The sequence below is a fragment of the Trachemys scripta genome, chromosome 3, assembly GCF_013100865.1.
Source record: "Trachemys scripta elegans isolate TJP31775 chromosome 3, CAS_Tse_1.0, whole genome shotgun sequence".
Classification (NCBI taxonomy): domain Eukaryota; kingdom Metazoa; phylum Chordata; order Testudines; family Emydidae; genus Trachemys; species Trachemys scripta.
The window spans coordinates 27256660-27273507 of record NC_048300.1 but is presented as its reverse complement, the minus strand read 5'-3'; the positions used below and the strand labels follow the sequence as shown (position 1 = coordinate 27273507).

At 43.1% G+C, this 16848-nt stretch overlaps 1 protein-coding gene across 2 annotated transcripts in view; it reads left to right on the top strand.

Annotated features, from left to right (window-relative positions):
• Positions 1-5362, top strand: part of FSHR (follicle stimulating hormone receptor) — a 172638-nt gene extending 167276 nt beyond the window's left edge. For both annotated transcript variants that reach the window (XM_034764341.1, XM_034764340.1), the window contains one exon: positions 3106-5362. In XM_034764341.1, the coding sequence (XP_034620232.1) occupies positions 3106-4336 (1231 nt within the window). In that variant the 3' untranslated portion in view covers positions 4337-5362. The remainder of the gene's footprint in view (positions 1-3105) is intronic.
• The last annotated feature ends 11486 nt before the right edge of the window (positions 5363-16848 follow it).

Here is a 16848-nt window from a genome sequence, read left to right as displayed (position 1 = left end):
TAGCTGTGTGTTGAGACAGACTGATAACTGAGCCCACACTCTTACATTTTTCCATACTCTTTCTTAGATTTCATCTACTGTTACCTAAATAATTAACAGAATATTACTGTACTGATAAGTCTCTGGAGTGGATTCAGAATATATTTTGAGACAAGGAAAGCAGATTGATGAATTGTATAAATAAAGGAAGACTTGCTAATTCATCAATAGAACAGTAACAGGTACTGGGGAATGGGAAGAATCCCATTCACTGTTACAGACTAGGGACCGAATGGCTAGGAAAGTTCTGCAGAAAAGGACCAAAGGGTTACAGCGGATGAGAAGCTGGATATGAGTCAACAGTGTGCCCTTGCTGCCAAGAAGTCTAACGGCATTTGGGGCTGTATAAGTAGGGGCATTGCCAGCAGATTGAGGGACGTGATCGTTCCCCTCTATTCGACATTGGTGAGGCCTCATCTGGAGTACTGTGTCCAGTTTTGGGCCCCACACTACAAGAAGGACGTGGAAAAATTGGAAAGAGTCCAGCAGAGGGCAACAAAAATGATTAGGGGGCTGGAGCACATGACTTACGAGGAGAGGCTGAGGGAACGGATTGTTTAGTCTGCAGAAGAGAAGAATGAGGGGGGATTTGATAGCTGCTTTCAACTACCTGAAAGGGGGTTCCAAAGAAGATGGATATAGACTGTTCTCAGTGGTACCAGATGACAGAACAAGGAGTAATGGTCTCAAGTTGCAGTGGGGGAGGTTTAGGTTGGATATTAGGAAAAACTTTTTCACTAGGAGGGTGGTGAAGCATTGGAATGGGTTACCTAGGGAGGTGGTGGAATCTCCTTCCTTAGAGGTTTTTAAGGTCAGGCTTGACAAAGTCCTGTCTGGGATGATTTAGTTGGGAATTGGTCCTGCTTTGAGCAGGGGGTTGGACTAGATGACCTCCTGAGGTCTCTTCCAACCCTGATATTCTATGATTCTATGATTCTACTTTAATGGGGATATCTAGGGATCTGATTCAGCAATGTGTTTAACCACATAAATAATCTTACTGGGTGCTAGAACAAGTTTTATATTCAGTAGTATTCAGAAAATACAAGCAACATGATTTACTAGCAGACATGCAAATCTGCTATCTGTAAGCATAGGAAGTAATTTACCTGTAATTAATTGTGCTGGTCAAGTCTGCATAAATTGAGGAAAAGATGGCAGTGAATGTAATTTGCTTATCTGGAGCATCTTGTCTCATTTGTCAACTTTTGGCACCCTCTTTTGGACCATTATACACCCTCCCTACCCCTTTGCTTCCTTGGTTTGTTTCTTGAGATGCACACCAAATTCTCGGAAGAGAATACATATTTCAGTCCCTTTGCATAAAAAGTGATGATTGGAAAATTTCAGTGAAAAACTAAAACATTCTAATTTTTTTTTTTGCATTCTCCCTGCCTTCTCCCATTTTTCAACCAGCTGTATGTTTTGCAATGATATTTTGTCATTATTTATGTGATTTCACCCCAAGCTATACTTTAGCACCTATAGGCCCTGACTCTGCAAACCCTTATACATGTGCTTAATTTTATGCATGACAGTAATCTCATTGAAACCAATGGGATTAATCATCTCTCTAAAGTTAAGCATGTGTATAAGATTTGTAGGACTGGGGCCTCAAATCTTGACCAATGACTTAGATATTGGCATAAAAAATATGCTTATTAAGTTTGCAGATGATACCAAACTAGGAGGGATTGCAACTGCTTTGGAGGATAGGGTCAACATTCAAAATGATCTGGACAAAGTGGAGAAATGGTCTGAGGTAAACAGGATGAAGTTTAATAAAGACAAATGCAAAGTACTTCACTTAGGAAGTAACAATCAGTTTCATACATACAGAATGGGAAGAGACTGTCTAGGAAGGAATATGGCAGAAAGGGATCTAGGGGTTATAGTGGACCACAAGCTAATTATAAGTCAACAGTGTGATGCTGTTGCAAAAAAAGCAAACATGATTCTGAGATGCATTAACAGGTGTGTTGTGAGCAAGACACAAGAAGTCATTCTTCCACTCTACTCTGCACTGATTAGGCCTCAACTGGAGTATTGTGTCCAGTTCTGGGTACCGCATTTCAAGAAAGATGTGGAGAAATTGGAGAGGGTCCAGAGAAGAGCAACAAAAATGATTAAAGGTCTAGAGAACATGACCTATGAAGGAAGGCTGAAAGAATTGGGTTTGTTTAGTTTGGAAAAGAGAAGACTGAGAGGGGACATGATAGCAGTCTTCAGGTATCTAAAAGGGTGTCATAAGGAGGTGGGAGAAAACTTGTTCATCTTAGCCCCTAAAGATAGAACAAGAAGTAATGGGCTTAAACTGCAGCAAGGGAGGTTTAGGTTGGACATTAGGAAAAAGTTCCTAACTGTCAGGGTGGTTAAAAACTGAAATAAATTGCCTAGGGAGGTTGTGGAATCTCCATCTCTGGAGATATTTAAGAGTAGGTTAGATAAATGTCTATCAGGGATGGTCTAGACAGTATTTGGTCCTGCCATGAGGGCAGGGNCCACATGTACTACTTCATTACATAAGCCGTAGTCAAAGTCAAATTCATTTTCTAGTGAGTCAAAACCTATGTAGTTGGAAATGTAATCCTCAGCTGCAGATCTTCTGTGCACCCTGTCCGCAGGCTGCTCATCAGCATCTTGCATGACATCAGATTTATTACATATTGGATGCAATGCAAAACTGGAATGGAAGAACAGAATATAGTTAGTGCCTAAAAAATATAGCAGAAGAAATACAATAAGTAAGGTTTCAGAGTAGCAGCCATGTTAGTCTATATCTGCAAAAAGAACAGGAGTACTTGTGGCACCTTAGAGACTAACAAATTTATTTGAGCATAAGCTTTCGTGGGCTACAGCCTACTTCATCCTGTTGCATCTGATGAAGTGGGCTGTAGCCCATGAAAGCTTATGCTCAAATAAATTTGTTAGTCTCTAAGGTGCCACAAGTACTCCTGTTCTTTTTGCAGATATAGACTAACATGGCTGCTACTCTGAAACCTTACTTATTGTATTTCTTCTGCTATATTTTTTAGGCACTAACTATATTCTGTTCTTCCATTCCAGTTTTGCATTGCATCCAATATGTAATAAATCTGATGTCATGCAAGATGCTGATGAGCAGCCTGCGGACAGGGTGCACAGAAGATCTGCAGCTGAGGATTACATTTCCAACTACATAGGTTTTGACTCACTAGAAAATGAATTTGACTTTGACTACGGCTTATGTAATGAAGTAGTACATGTGGCTTGCTCTCCTAAGCCTGATGCCTTCAATCCTTGTGAAGATATCATGGGATACAATATTCTCAGAGTCCTGATATGGTTTATCAACATTCTAGCTATCACTGGGAACATCATTGTATTGGTTATTTTAATAAGCAGTCAATATAAACTCACTGTCCCTCGGTTTCTAATGTGCAATCTTGCATTTGCAGACCTTTGTATAGGCATCTATCTGTTGTTGATTGCATCTGTAGATATACAGACCAAAAGCCAGTATTATAACTATGCCATAGACTGGCAAACTGGTGCGGGATGCAGTGCTGCAGGGTTTTTCACTGTGTTTGCGAGCGAACTTTCAGTTTACACACTGACTGTGATCACTCTGGAAAGATGGCATACAATCACCTATGCCATGCAACTGGACCGCAAGGTTCGATTTCGGCACGCCATGGTTATTATGATTTTTGGTTGGATGTTTGCCTTCACTGTGGCCCTTCTTCCCATATTTGGAGTCAGCAGCTACATGAAAGTCAGCATTTGCTTGCCCATGGATATAGAAACACCCCTTTCCCAGGCTTATATCATATTCCTTTTAGTACTGAATGTTCTTGCATTTATGATCATCTGTACCTGTTACATCTGCATCTACTTTACAGTGAGAAACCCTAATGTCATCTCTTCAAACAGTGACACCAAAATTGCCAAGCGCATGGCTATACTGATCTTCACCGATTTTCTGTGCATGGCACCAATATCTTTTTTTGCAATATCAGCATCACTCAAGCTTCCTCTCATCACTGTGTCCAAATCCAAGATCCTCCTGGTTTTGTTCTACCCTATCAATTCATGTGCCAATCCTTTCTTGTATGCAATTTTCACAAAGACCTTCCGCAGAGATTTCTTCATTTTACTGAGCAAGTTTGGTTGCTGCGAAATGCAAGCCCAAATTTATAGAACAGAGACTTCCTCATCTGTCCATAATTCCCATATGAGAAATGGCCATTGTACTCCAGCTTCTAAAACCAGTGATGGAACTATTTATTCATTAGTTCCTCTGAATCACTTGAACTGAAATATTTGTGTGGATTTACGTATATGGCAGCATGATTGTTTTTAACTGTGAATTTGTAAAATGATTTTAACATAACATGTAAAGGTATATTTTCAATGGGAAAACATTTTTATTTTCTGCTGTACGTTTTATTTTTATGAACAGCCAGCAAAAGTGACATATCATCTTCAGTTTTTGAAGGACAACCAACAAAACTTCAGTTAACACTTCTTTGAAGAATGTCTCAAGAATGACAAACTCTGGAGAATGTATTCTCTCCCCACACTTTTCTAAAGTTGTCCTAGGATATGTAATGCATTGTGTTTGAGAATCCAGTGTTGAGTAAGAATGCAGAATTAAAATGTTTTGCTGTAAAACATACTAGAGATCTTGTTAAGGGTACAATAACTTGACAAAGTAGTAATATATACTACACATTCATAGAATCATAGAATATCAGGGTTGGAAGGGACCTCAAGAGGTCATCTAGTCCAACCCCCTGCTCAAAGCAGGACCAATTCCTGACATTCAGATGACAAGAGCTAAAGTGCAAGATTATTTCACTTACCCCCGCACAATGGTATTGGAAGAGGAGATTTTGGTCCACATTGTTTTTGTTTCCATCACCAAAGCAGGGGCTAAAAGGCACCTTCAAGTCAGTACTGGTCCATTTCTGACCCAAATCCATGTGATGGGAAGTGCACGTAAAAGTCCACTAGCAAATGGTTGATACACTTTTCCTTAGTGAGCTGAATGTAGTTGCAGAAGTCGCTCTCATTTCAAAACAACGTTGTTTGAATCTGGTGATTAAGAGTATTTGTGACTTTGTACCACCAGATTCTGACACGTGAATGGACAAACACCTTGATCCTGCAAGTCCCTTTGGGCACCTGTAGCAAGCTGCATTGAACTTGGAGGGAAGAGCACAGGCTGCAGGAGGACAGAGTTTGGAGGAGGCAACAGCCAATTTGTATGCACTTGATTTGAATGCAAGCTGCAATTGCAGCATCATTGTATATACTTCTCTTAATAAAGAGCCAATTTCGTTTTAGAGACATGAAGTCCTCTCATGTTATTATTCAGCACTTGGTACATGAAACAGTGCTCAAAAGTGAATGCAAGATGGTTGTTCTCCAGCACAAGTTCAATGAGAAGCTAAGGGTACAAGCTAAGTTAAACACTAGAACCTACATTTTCAAAAGCAATTAGTGCTTTTAGGTGCCTTAATTTTTGACTGCCCAATTTAAGAAACCTTAAAAGGACATGATTTTCAGAAAGTGATGGGTATCTGCCATCTGAAAATCAGGCCCTTTAAGGTGTCTTGAGACACCCAGAATCACAGATCCCTTTTGAAAATTTTCTCAATAGTAAGTCTATTATCTTCCACACTGAGATGTAGTGTAGTTAGTCTCAAGTCCACTGTGCACTTGGTTCCTTACTCACAAGTGTGAAATGTCAATAAGGGAGACTGGACATGTTGGGAGACCTACACTTAGGTGCAATCCTCATCTTGTTAATGAGGTGGTTAATTCTACATTTCTTCTTAAACTTTACCACTGCTACTTGGCAAGAGTAATTTAGCAACCACACATCGATGTTCTTATTAATGTAAGAGCAAATTCCCCTCATGCACCAAGTCCTCCTTTATAACTGCAAAACGTTGAACCTGTGTAGTACAGGTTCAACACCTTACTCTTTCTGAGATTATAACTTACCCAGAGTTCATAGAATTTAAGGCCAGAAGGGACCACCCCAGATTATCTATAGAATCATAGAATATCAGGGTTGGAAGGGACCTCAGGAGGTCATCTAGTCCAACCCCCTGCTCAAAGCAGGACCAATTCCCAACTAAATCATCCCAGACAGGGCTTTGTCAAGCCTGACCTTAAAAACCTCTAAGGAAGGCGATTCCACCACCTCCTAGATAATCCATTCCAGTGCTTCACCACCCTCCTAGTCAAAAAGCTTTTCCTAATATCCAGCCTAAACCTCCCCCACTGCAACTTGAGACCATTACTCCTTCTTCTGTCATCTGGTACCACTGAGAACAGTCTAGATGCATCCTCTTTGGAACCCCCTTTCAGGTAGTTGAAAGCAGCTATCAAATCCCCCCTCATTCTTCTCTTCTGCAGACTAAACAATCCCAGTTCCCTCAACCTCTCCTCATAAGTCACGTGCTCCAGCCCCCTAATCATTTTTGTTGCCCTCCACTGGACTCTTTCCAATTTTTCCACATGCTTCTTGTAGAGTGGGGCCCAAAACTGGACACAATACTCCAGATGAGGCCTCACCATCTAATCGGACTTCCTGTATTTCACAGGCCACCAACACCACCCAGTACCCACACACTAAATCTCACAACCAAAATTAGACCAAAGTATTACAGCCCACAAGACACCAGGCTATTCTTTGCCACAGAGAGAGAGAATCTGAGGGACCAAGGTACATCAATGCCCAAGGCCCTTGCAATGGCAGCAAAATGATTAAGTGAGCTATACCCAGATAATCCTGGCAAGTGACTTGCACTCTATGCAGCAGAGGAAGATGAAAATCGCTACCAATCTGTCCTGGAGGAAAATTCCTTCCTGACCCCACATATGGCGATCACTTAGATCCTGAGCATGTTAGCAAAAACCAGCCAGCCAAGGACCTGAGAGAGAGAGAGAGAGAGAGAATGCTCAGTGCCACTCAGAGCCCTGGCCCACACTGTCCAGTGTTCCATCTCCAGCCATGGAAAAGTGTTTCTCTGCTTTATTATTCTGTTTAATAACAGAGACAAAGATTTGAATATTTTAGAAAACCTATTAATTTGATCTGCATAAAACATTTTATTTTTTGTTGGGTATTTTTCCCCTTTCGGAATGCAGAAAGCTGCTGTCCTCATCCTGCCTTCTCATGTGCCCAGTAGGATTATTAAGCCAGAAAGAGAGGCCTCCCATAAAGTAATATATGTTTTGACTGTTCAAAAAACCATAGTGCATAGTGTTAATCTAATTTCAGGGTATTTCCTTTCTCGTGGCATTTCAGAAAAAAACTACCAAGGAGCTTAAACTGCCAGAAGTTAATACCTGAGATAAAATATGTTTTTTCCCAGAGGGGGGTTACACTATCATTTAAGGTTATTGGCCCAGAAGTATGTATTCAAACTATGTTTTTTTTTCCCCACATGAACATCTTTTACAGTATTTTGTGTAATGGCCACAGATAAAATTGATGTCATTTGGTGCAAAAAAGGTATTTAGATTTCATTCAGTTTCAGCTACATTATTTCCAAGGCTGATTAAACTGTTGTCCTAAAAAATGGAAGCTGAATTCAGCCATCTCTCAAAGAGTGTGACAGCAAGGAAGGTTCCATTAAAAGGAACTCCAACAGGTAGTGCTGGAAATTTAGAAAATTTAGAAAGGGGGAAAAAAAGCTGTTATTACAAAGCTTACTATTGGGAATTGGAGCCTTAAATCAGCAGGTAAAGAACTTGATAGTCCAGGTCCACAAATTAGAAAGGAAAGAAATGTCTGGAGGAGCAAAAAGAGATATACAAAATACATGTGGTATAACCTAATGAAACATTTTTGGAAAAGAGCGAAAGCTGTGAGGTAATCAGAGAGGAATGTAACCAGCTTGTAAAACAAGTGGCAAACTTACAAGACCAGTTGTGGAAATGCCAGCATGGTGGGAGGTAGGGGATCCTAGAGGGTTTCCCACAGGTTATAGCATAACTAGGGGATGTAATTGTGCAGCAGGGCCCATACAGATTCCTACAAAGGTTACTACTGAGACCCATTCTCTTTGCATCTAGGAGCTGGAATCCCTTGTTAAGATCTTCGGACACCCTCCTAGTGATAGATGGAATAGGTTTTCTCAGTGGATGTTGAAGGGAGTGTGTCACTGTGCCTCTGTGGGTCACAACTGAGAATACCAAATTCAGGACAAGCTGCTGGGGAAAAGGGCAGACACACCCCAAAACTAGTGGTTATTCTTCCATGAGATATACCAAACCAGCAACAAAAGTAAACTTCTGGCTCACCGCACTGGCTAACAAGAAGTCAGAAATGCAGCCTCCTTAGGTATTCCAGTCCTGGATTTGACACCCAGACACTAGACTTAATGATGAGTGGTTATTTAAAACCAATTTCATCAAACAAAAGGGTTCTTCTGATCCCAAATACCAGCCACATACACAAGTCAATATATAACTGAGATCTTACCCAATAATCACGCTGTTGCCAATCCTTTAGTATATAATATCTAAAGATTTATTTATAGAAAGAAAAAAAAGGTGAGAGTTAAAATTGGTTAAAGGAATCAAATACATACAATAATTGCAAGTTCTTGGACCTGGTTTGTAGGAGCAATGGAATAAACTGCTGGCTTGTTAAGTCTCTGGTTGCTTCCAGATCATTGGAAGGTCCTCAGTCCTGTGGTTAGAATGCTCCCATTAGTATAAGTCTGTAGTCCAGAGATTTAAGCAGGAAAGAGGCAAAATGGAGATGTTTCCAGGGCCTTTTATAGTGTCTGCCAAGTGAAGAGAAATGCATTGTTCTCACTGTGGGGAATTACAAAGAACAAGATGGTGTTTGGCGTTATAGGGGCAAGTCACATGTCCATACACGCTTAACATAACATAAGAATTGCCCTATGGGTCAGACCAAAGGTCCAACTAGCCTACTATCTTGTCTTCTGACAGTGGCCAGTGCCAGGTGCCCCACAGGGAATGAACAGGACAGGTAATCATCAAGTGATCCATCCCCTGTCGCTCATTCCCAGCTTCTGGCAAACAGAGGCTAGGGACACCATTCCTGCCCATCCTCTCTAATAGCCATTGCTGAACCTATCCTCCATGAATTTATCTAGTTCTTCTTTTAACCCTGTTATGGTCTTGGCCTTCACAACATCCTCTGGCAAGGAGTTCCACAGATTGCCTATGCATTGTGTGAAGAAATACTTCCTTTTATTTGTTTTAAACCTGCTACCTATTAATTTAATTTGGTGACCCCTAGTTCTTGTGTTATGAGAAATAGTAAACAACACTTCCTTATCTTCTTTCTCTACACCAGTCATGATTTTATAGACCTCAATCATACCTCCCCTTAGTAGTCTCTTTTCCAAGCTGAAAAGTCCCAGTTAATCTCTCCTCATACAGAAGCCATTCCATACTCCTAATCATTTTTGTTGCCCTTCTCTGTACCTTTTCCAGTTCCTTTTTGAAGATGGGACGACCACATCTGCACACAATATTCAAGATGTGGGTGTACCATTGATCGATATAGAGGCAACATGATATTTTCTGTCCTATTATCTGTCCCTTTCTTAATTATTCACAGCATTCTGTTTGCTTTTTTGACTGCCGCTGCACACTGAGTGGATGTTTTCAGAGAAATATCCACAATGACTCCAAGATCTCTTTCTTGAGTGGTAACAGCTAATTTAGACTCCATCATTTTATATGTATATTAGGGATAATACTTTCCGAAGTGCACTACTTTTGCATTTATCAACATAAAATTTAATCTGCCAATTTGTTGCCCAGTCACCCAGTTTTGAGAGATCCTTTTGTAGCTCTTTGCAGTCTCCCTGGGTCTTAATTATCTTTAGTATCATAGAATCAGTGTTGAAAGGGACCTCAGGAGGTCATCTAGGCCAACCCCCTGCTCAAAGCAGGACCAATCCCCAACTAAATCATCCTAGCCAGGGCTTTGTCAAGCCTGACCTTAAAAACCTCTAAGGAAGGAGATTCCTCCACCTCCCTAGGTAACCCATTCCAGTGCTTCACCACCCTCCTAGTCAAAAAGATTTTCCTAATATCCAACCTAAACCTCCCGCACTGCAACTTGAGACCATTACTCCTTCTTCTGTCATCTGGTACCACCGAGAACAGTCTAGATGCATCCTCTTTGCAACCCCCTTTCAGGTACTTGAAAGTAGCTATCAAATCCCCCCTCATTCTTCTCTTCTGCAAACTAAACAATCCCAGTTCCCTCAGCCTCTCCTCATAGGTCATGTGCTCCAGCTCCCTAATCATTTTTGTTGCCCTCTGCTGAACTCTTTCCAATTTTCCAAATCCTTCTTGTAGAGTGGGGCCCAAAACTGGACACAATACTCCAGATGAGGCCTCACAAATGCTGAATAGAGGGGAATGATCACATCCTTAGATCTGCTGGCAATCCTCCTACTTATACAGTCCAAAATGCCGTTAGCCTTCTTGGCAACAAGGGCACACTGTTGACACATATCCAGCTTCTCATCCACTGTAACCCCTAGGTCCTTTTCTGCAGAACTGCTGCCTAGCCATTTGGTCCCTAGTCTGTAGCAGTGCATGGAATTCTTCCAGCCTAAGTGCAGGACTCTGCACTTGTCCTTGTTGAACCTCATCAGATTTCTTTTGGCCCATTCCTCTAATTTTTCTAGGTCCCTCTGTATCCTATCCCTACCCTCCAGCGTATCTACCACTTCTCCCAGTTTAGTGTCATCTGCAAACTTGCTGTGGGTGCAGTCCACGCCATCCTCCAGATCATTAATGAAGATATGGAACAAAACCAGCCCCAGGACCGACCCTTGGCTAACTCCGCTTGATACCGGCTGCCAACTAGGCATGGAGCCATTGATCACTACCAACTGAGCCTGAGGTTCTAGCCAGCTTTCGATCCACCTTATAGTCCATTCATCGAGACCATACTTTTTTAACTTGCAGGCAAGATTACTGTGGGAGACCATATCAAAAGCTTTGCTAAAGTTAAGGAATAACACGTCCACTGCTTTCCCCTCATCCACAGAGCCAGTTATCTCATCATAGAAGGCAATTAGGTTAGGCAGGCATGACTTGCCCTTGGTGAATCCATGCTGACTGTTCCTGATCACTTTCCGCTCCTCCAAGTGCTTCAAAATTGATTCCTTGAGGACCTGTTCCATGATTTTTCCAGGGACTGAGGTGAGGCTGGCTGGCCTGTAGTTCCCAGGATCCTCCTACTTACCTTTTTTAAAAATTGGCACTATATTAGCCTTTTTCCAATCATCTGGGACCTCCCCCGATCACCATGAGTTTTCAAAGATAATGGCCAATGGCTCTGCAATCAGATCCACCACCCTCGGATGCAGTGCATTCGGACTTGTGCTCGTCCACTTTTCTAAATAGTCCTGAACCACTTCTTTTTCCGCAGAGGGCTGGTCACCTCCTCCCCATGCAGTGCTGCCGAATGCAGCAGTCCGGGAGCCGACCCTGTTCGTGAAGACAGAGGCAAAAAAGCATTGAGTAAATTAGCTGTTACCACATCCTCTGTCACAAGGTTGCCTCCTCCATTCAGTAAGAGGCCCACACTTTCCTTGACCTTTTTCTTCTTACTAACATACCTGTAGAAACCCTTCTTGTTACTCTTAACATCCCTTGATAGCTGCAACTCCAAGTCTGATTTGGCCTTCCTGATTTCACTCCTTCATGCCTGAGCAATATTTTTATACTCCTCCTTGGTCATTTGTCCAATCTTCCACTGCTTGTAAGCTTCTTTTTTGTGTTTAAGATCAGCAAGGATTTCACTGTTAAGCCAAACTGGTCGCTTGCCATATTTACTATTCTTTCTACACATTGGGATGGTTTGTTCCTGCAACCTCAATAAGGTTTCTTTAAAATACAGTCACCTCTCCTGGACTCCTTTCCCCCTCATGTTATTCTCCCAGGGGATCCTGCCCATCAGTTCCCTGAGGGAGTCAAAGTCTGCTTTTCTGAAGTCCACGGTCCGTATTCTGCTGCTCTCTTTTCTTCCTTGTGTCAGGATCCTGAACTCAACCATCTCATGGTCACCACCTCCCAGGTTCCCATCCACTTTTGCTTCCCCTACTAATTCTTCCCAGTTTGTGAGTAGCAGGTCTAGAAGAGCTCTGCCATTAGTTGGTTCCTCTAGCACTTGCACCAGGAAATTGTCCCCTACACTTTCCAAAAACTTCCTGGATTGTCTATGCACTGCTGTATTGCTCTCCTAGCAGATATTGGGGTGATTGACGTCCCCCATGAGAACCAGGGCATTTCCACCTTATCCCCCTGATATGGTGGTCTATAGCAGACTCCCACCATGACATCACCCTTGTTGCTCACACTTCTAAATTTAATCCAGAGACTCTCAGGTTTTTCTGCAGTTCCATACTGGAGCTCTGAGCAGTCATACTGCTCTCTTACATACAATGCAATTCCCCCACCTTTTCTGCCCTGCCTGTCCTTCCTGAACAGTTTATATCCATCCATTACAGTACTCCAATCATGTGAGTTATCCCACCAAGTCTTTGTTATTCCAATCACAGCATAATTCCTTGACTATTCCAGGACTTCCAGTTCTCCCTGCTTTTTTACCAGGCTTCTTGCATTTGCGTATAGGCACTTAAGATAACTTGCTGATCGTCCTGATTTCTCAGTATGAGGCAGGAGTCCTCCCCTCTTGCACTCTCCTGCTCGTGCTTCCTCCTGATATCCCACTTCCTCACTTACCTCAGGGCTTTGGTCTCCTTCCCCCAGTGAACCTAGTTTAAAGCCCTCCTCACTAGGTTAGCCAGCATGCTTGCAAAGATGCTCTTCCCTCTCTTCGTTAGGCGGAGCCCATCTCTACCTAGCACTCCTTCTTGGAACACCATCCCATGGTCAAAGAATTGAAAGCCTTCTCCCTGACACCACCTGTGTAGCCATTTGTTGACTTCCACGATTCGACTTTCTCTACCTGGACCTTTTCCTTCCACAGGGAGGATGGACGAGAACACCACTTGCACCTCAAACTCCTTTATCCTTCTTCCCAGAGCCCGGTCAGGACGGTAGAGAGATGACTCAGTCCTCCTTAGGAGAGAGTCCCCGACTACCACCACCCACCTCCTTCTCTTGAGAGTGGTGGTCGTGGAACCCCCATCCCTAAGACAGTGCATCTCATGCCTTCCAATCGGCAGAGTCTCCTTCTGCTCCCGTCCTTCAGATATGTCATCTAGTCCACTCTCCGCATTAGTACCTGTGGAGAAAACATGAAAATGGTTGCTCACCTCTATCTGCATTGCTGGTACATGGACGCTCCTCTTTCTTCTTCTGGAGGTCACATGCTGCCAATTTTCCTCACTGTCCTTCTGTCCCCACTGCCCAGCCTGCTCTGATTCTTCAGAATGTTGTGCCCGTAGAAGCATATCCTGACATCTGTCCAGGAAATATTCCTTTTTCTCTTATGCAACGCAGGGTTGATACTTGTTTCTCCCGACCTTGAACATTCTCTTCCAATATGGAGAACAGCTTTCACTTTGTACAGACAAAGTCGCTTCTGTCCTGTGGAAGAAAGATAAACATGGCACATCCTGTGCAGGTCACAACCGCCGATCGCTCACCATCCATATTACCTTTCTTCTAAGAGCTTCCTCAGCTGTTGCAGTAACTACTCAGAGAAGCCTGCAAGATGAAAGCCTCAGTGGGCTCTCCCCAGGTGAACTCCCAGTCAAACTCCCTCTGTTAGTCTCTTTGCTGCTCAGCTGGTTCGCAACTGGCTGCCTTTTTATAACAATCAGGCCTACTCAAGGCCTACCTGGAACAAAGCACTCCCAATTCACACTTTTCAAACAATCAAGCACACGGTCAAACTGACAAACTGTCCCCGCTACAGACACTCAGATAGTAATTTTGTATCATCTGCAAATTTTGCCACCTCACTGTTTACCCCTTCTTCCAGATCATTTATGAATAGGACTGGCCCAGAACAGACTCCTGGGGGACACCACTATTTACCTCTCTCCATTCTGAAAACTGACCGTTTATACCTACCCTTCGTTTCCTATCTTTTAACCAGTTACCAATCCATGAGAGCACCTTCCCTCTTATCCTATGGCAGCTTACTTTGCGTAAGAGCCTTTGGTGAGGGACTTTGTCAAAGGCTTTCTGAAAATCTAAGTACACTCTATCCACTGGATCCCCTTGGTCCATATGCTTGTTGACCCCCTCAAAGAGAGTCTCTGGATAACCTGAGAGTCTCTGGATAAAGTTGAGAAGTGTGAGCAACAAGGGTGATGTCGTGGTTGGAGTCTGCTATAGACCACCAGACCAGGGGGATGAGGTGGACGAGGCTTTCTTCTGGCAACTAGCAGAAGTTGCTAGATCTCAGACCCTGGTTCTCGTGGGTGACTTTAATCACCCTGATATCTGCTGGGAGAGCAATACAGCGGTGCACAGGCAATCCAGGAAATTTTTGGATAGTGTCGGGGACAATTTCCTGGTGCAAGTGCTGGAGGAACCAACTAGGGGCAAAGCTTTTCTTGACCTGCTACTCACAAACAGGGAAGAACTAGTAGGGGAAGCAAAAGTGGATGGGAACCTGGGAGGCAGTGACCATGAGATGGTAGAGTTCAGGATCCTGACACAAGGAAGAAAGAAGAGCAACAGAATATGGACCCTGGACTTCAGAAAAGCAGACTTTGACTGATGGGTAGGATCCCCTGGGAGAATAACATGAAGGGCAAAGGGGTCCAGGAGAGCTGGCTGTATTTTAAAGAATCCTTATTGAGGTTGCTGGGACAAACCATCCCAATGTGTAGTAAATATGGCAGGCAACCAGCTTGGCTAAATAGTGAAATCCTTGCTGATCTTAAACGCAAAAAAGAAGCTTACAAGAAATGGAAGATTGGACAAATGACCAGGGAGGAGTATGAAATCAGGAAGGCCAAATCACACTTGGAGTTGCAGTTAGCAAGAAATGTTAAGAGTAACAAGAAGTGTTTCTTCAGGTATGTTAGCAACAAGAAGAAAATCAAGGAAAGTGTGGGCCCCTTACTGAATGAGGGAGGCAACCTAGTGACAGAGGATGTAGAAAAAGCTAATGTACTCAATGATTTTTTTGCCTCTGTCTTCACGCAGAAGGTCAGGTCCCAGATTGCTGCACTGGGCAGTACAGCATGGGGAGAAGGTGACCAACCCTCTGTGGAGAAAGAAGTGGTTCGGGACTATTTAGAAAAACTGGACGTGCACAAGTCCATGGGGCCGGATGCGCTGCATCCGAGGGTGCTAAAGGAGTTGGCGGGTGAGATTGCGGAGCCATTAGCCATTATTTTTGAAAACTCATGGCGATCGGGGGAGGTCCCAGATGACTGGAAAAAGGCTAATGTAGTGCCCATCTTTAAAAAAGGGAAGAAGGAGGATCCGGGGAACTACAGGCCAGTCAGCCTCACCTCAGTCCCTGGAAAAATCATGGAGCAGGTCCTCAAGGAATCAATTATGAAACATTTAGAGGAGAGGAAAGTGATCAGGAACAGTCAGCATGGATTCACGAAGGGGAAGTCATGCCTGACTAACCTAATTGCCTTCTATGAGGAGATAACTGGCTCTGTGGATGAGGGGAAAGCAGTGGATGTGTTATTCCTTGACTTTAGCAAAGCTTTTGATACGGTCTCCCACAGTATTCTTGCCGCCAAGTTAAAGAAGTATGGGCTGGATGAATGGACTGTAAGGTGGATAGAAAGCTGGCTAGATCGTCGGGCTCAACGGGTAGTGATCAATGGCTCCATGTCTAGTTGGCAGCCGGTTTCAAGCAGAGTGCCCCAAGGGTCGGTCCTGGGGCCGGTTTTGTTTAATATCTTTATTAATGATCTGGAGGATGGTGTGGACTGCACTCTCAGCAAGTTTGCAGATGACACTAAACTAGGAGGCGTGGTAGATACACTAGAGAGTAGGGATCGAATACAGAGGGACCTAGACAAATTAGAGGATTGGGCCGAAAAAAACCTGATGAGGTTCAACAAGGACAAGTGCAGAGTCCTGCACTTAGGACGGAAGAATCCCATGCACTGCTACAGACTAGGGACCGAATGGCTAGGTAGCAGTTCTGCAGAAAAGGACCTAGGGGTCACAGTGGACGAGAAGCTGGATATGAGTCAACAGTGTGCTCTTGTTGCCAAGAAGGCTAATGGCATTTTGGGCTGTATAAGTAGGGGCATTGCCAACAGATCGAGGAACGTGATCGTTCACAAGTGAGTGAATACCATTCATTACCATTGTCAGACAATGTGAAATGGACTAGTAGCCTCAGCTCCTGTGGACAAGTGTCCACATAAAAAAAACACAAGCACTGTTAAGGGTAATTGGAACCGTTGGCGTGAAGTGTCACCAAAAGCCAAGAAGGGACTTGAAGGATAAATTACTCAGTATCACACAAGCTTCAAACACACCATTGGGGCAACATGAGCATCACAGTAGACACTTCTTATGTGACATTTTTCTCTGGATAAATATAGAATACCTGTCTCTATAGCACAGTTGGTAATCTAGACCCTTTCACTAGCACCAAGTTAACTTTAAAAAGAAAGTGAGGATATACTTTCTGTAGAACTAACTTAGAATTTATGAATAAAGATTTCAGATGAATACATATATAGCAGGATCAGCTGGATTCTTTAAAAGTTGGTCTTTCTCAGTCAGGAATACCCTCATTAATAAAAAACTCAGGAAAAAATATTGCCCAAAATATGGTCTACAAGCACAAATCATAGCAGCATAGAATCATAGGACTGGAAGGTCATCTAGTCCAGTCCCCTGCGC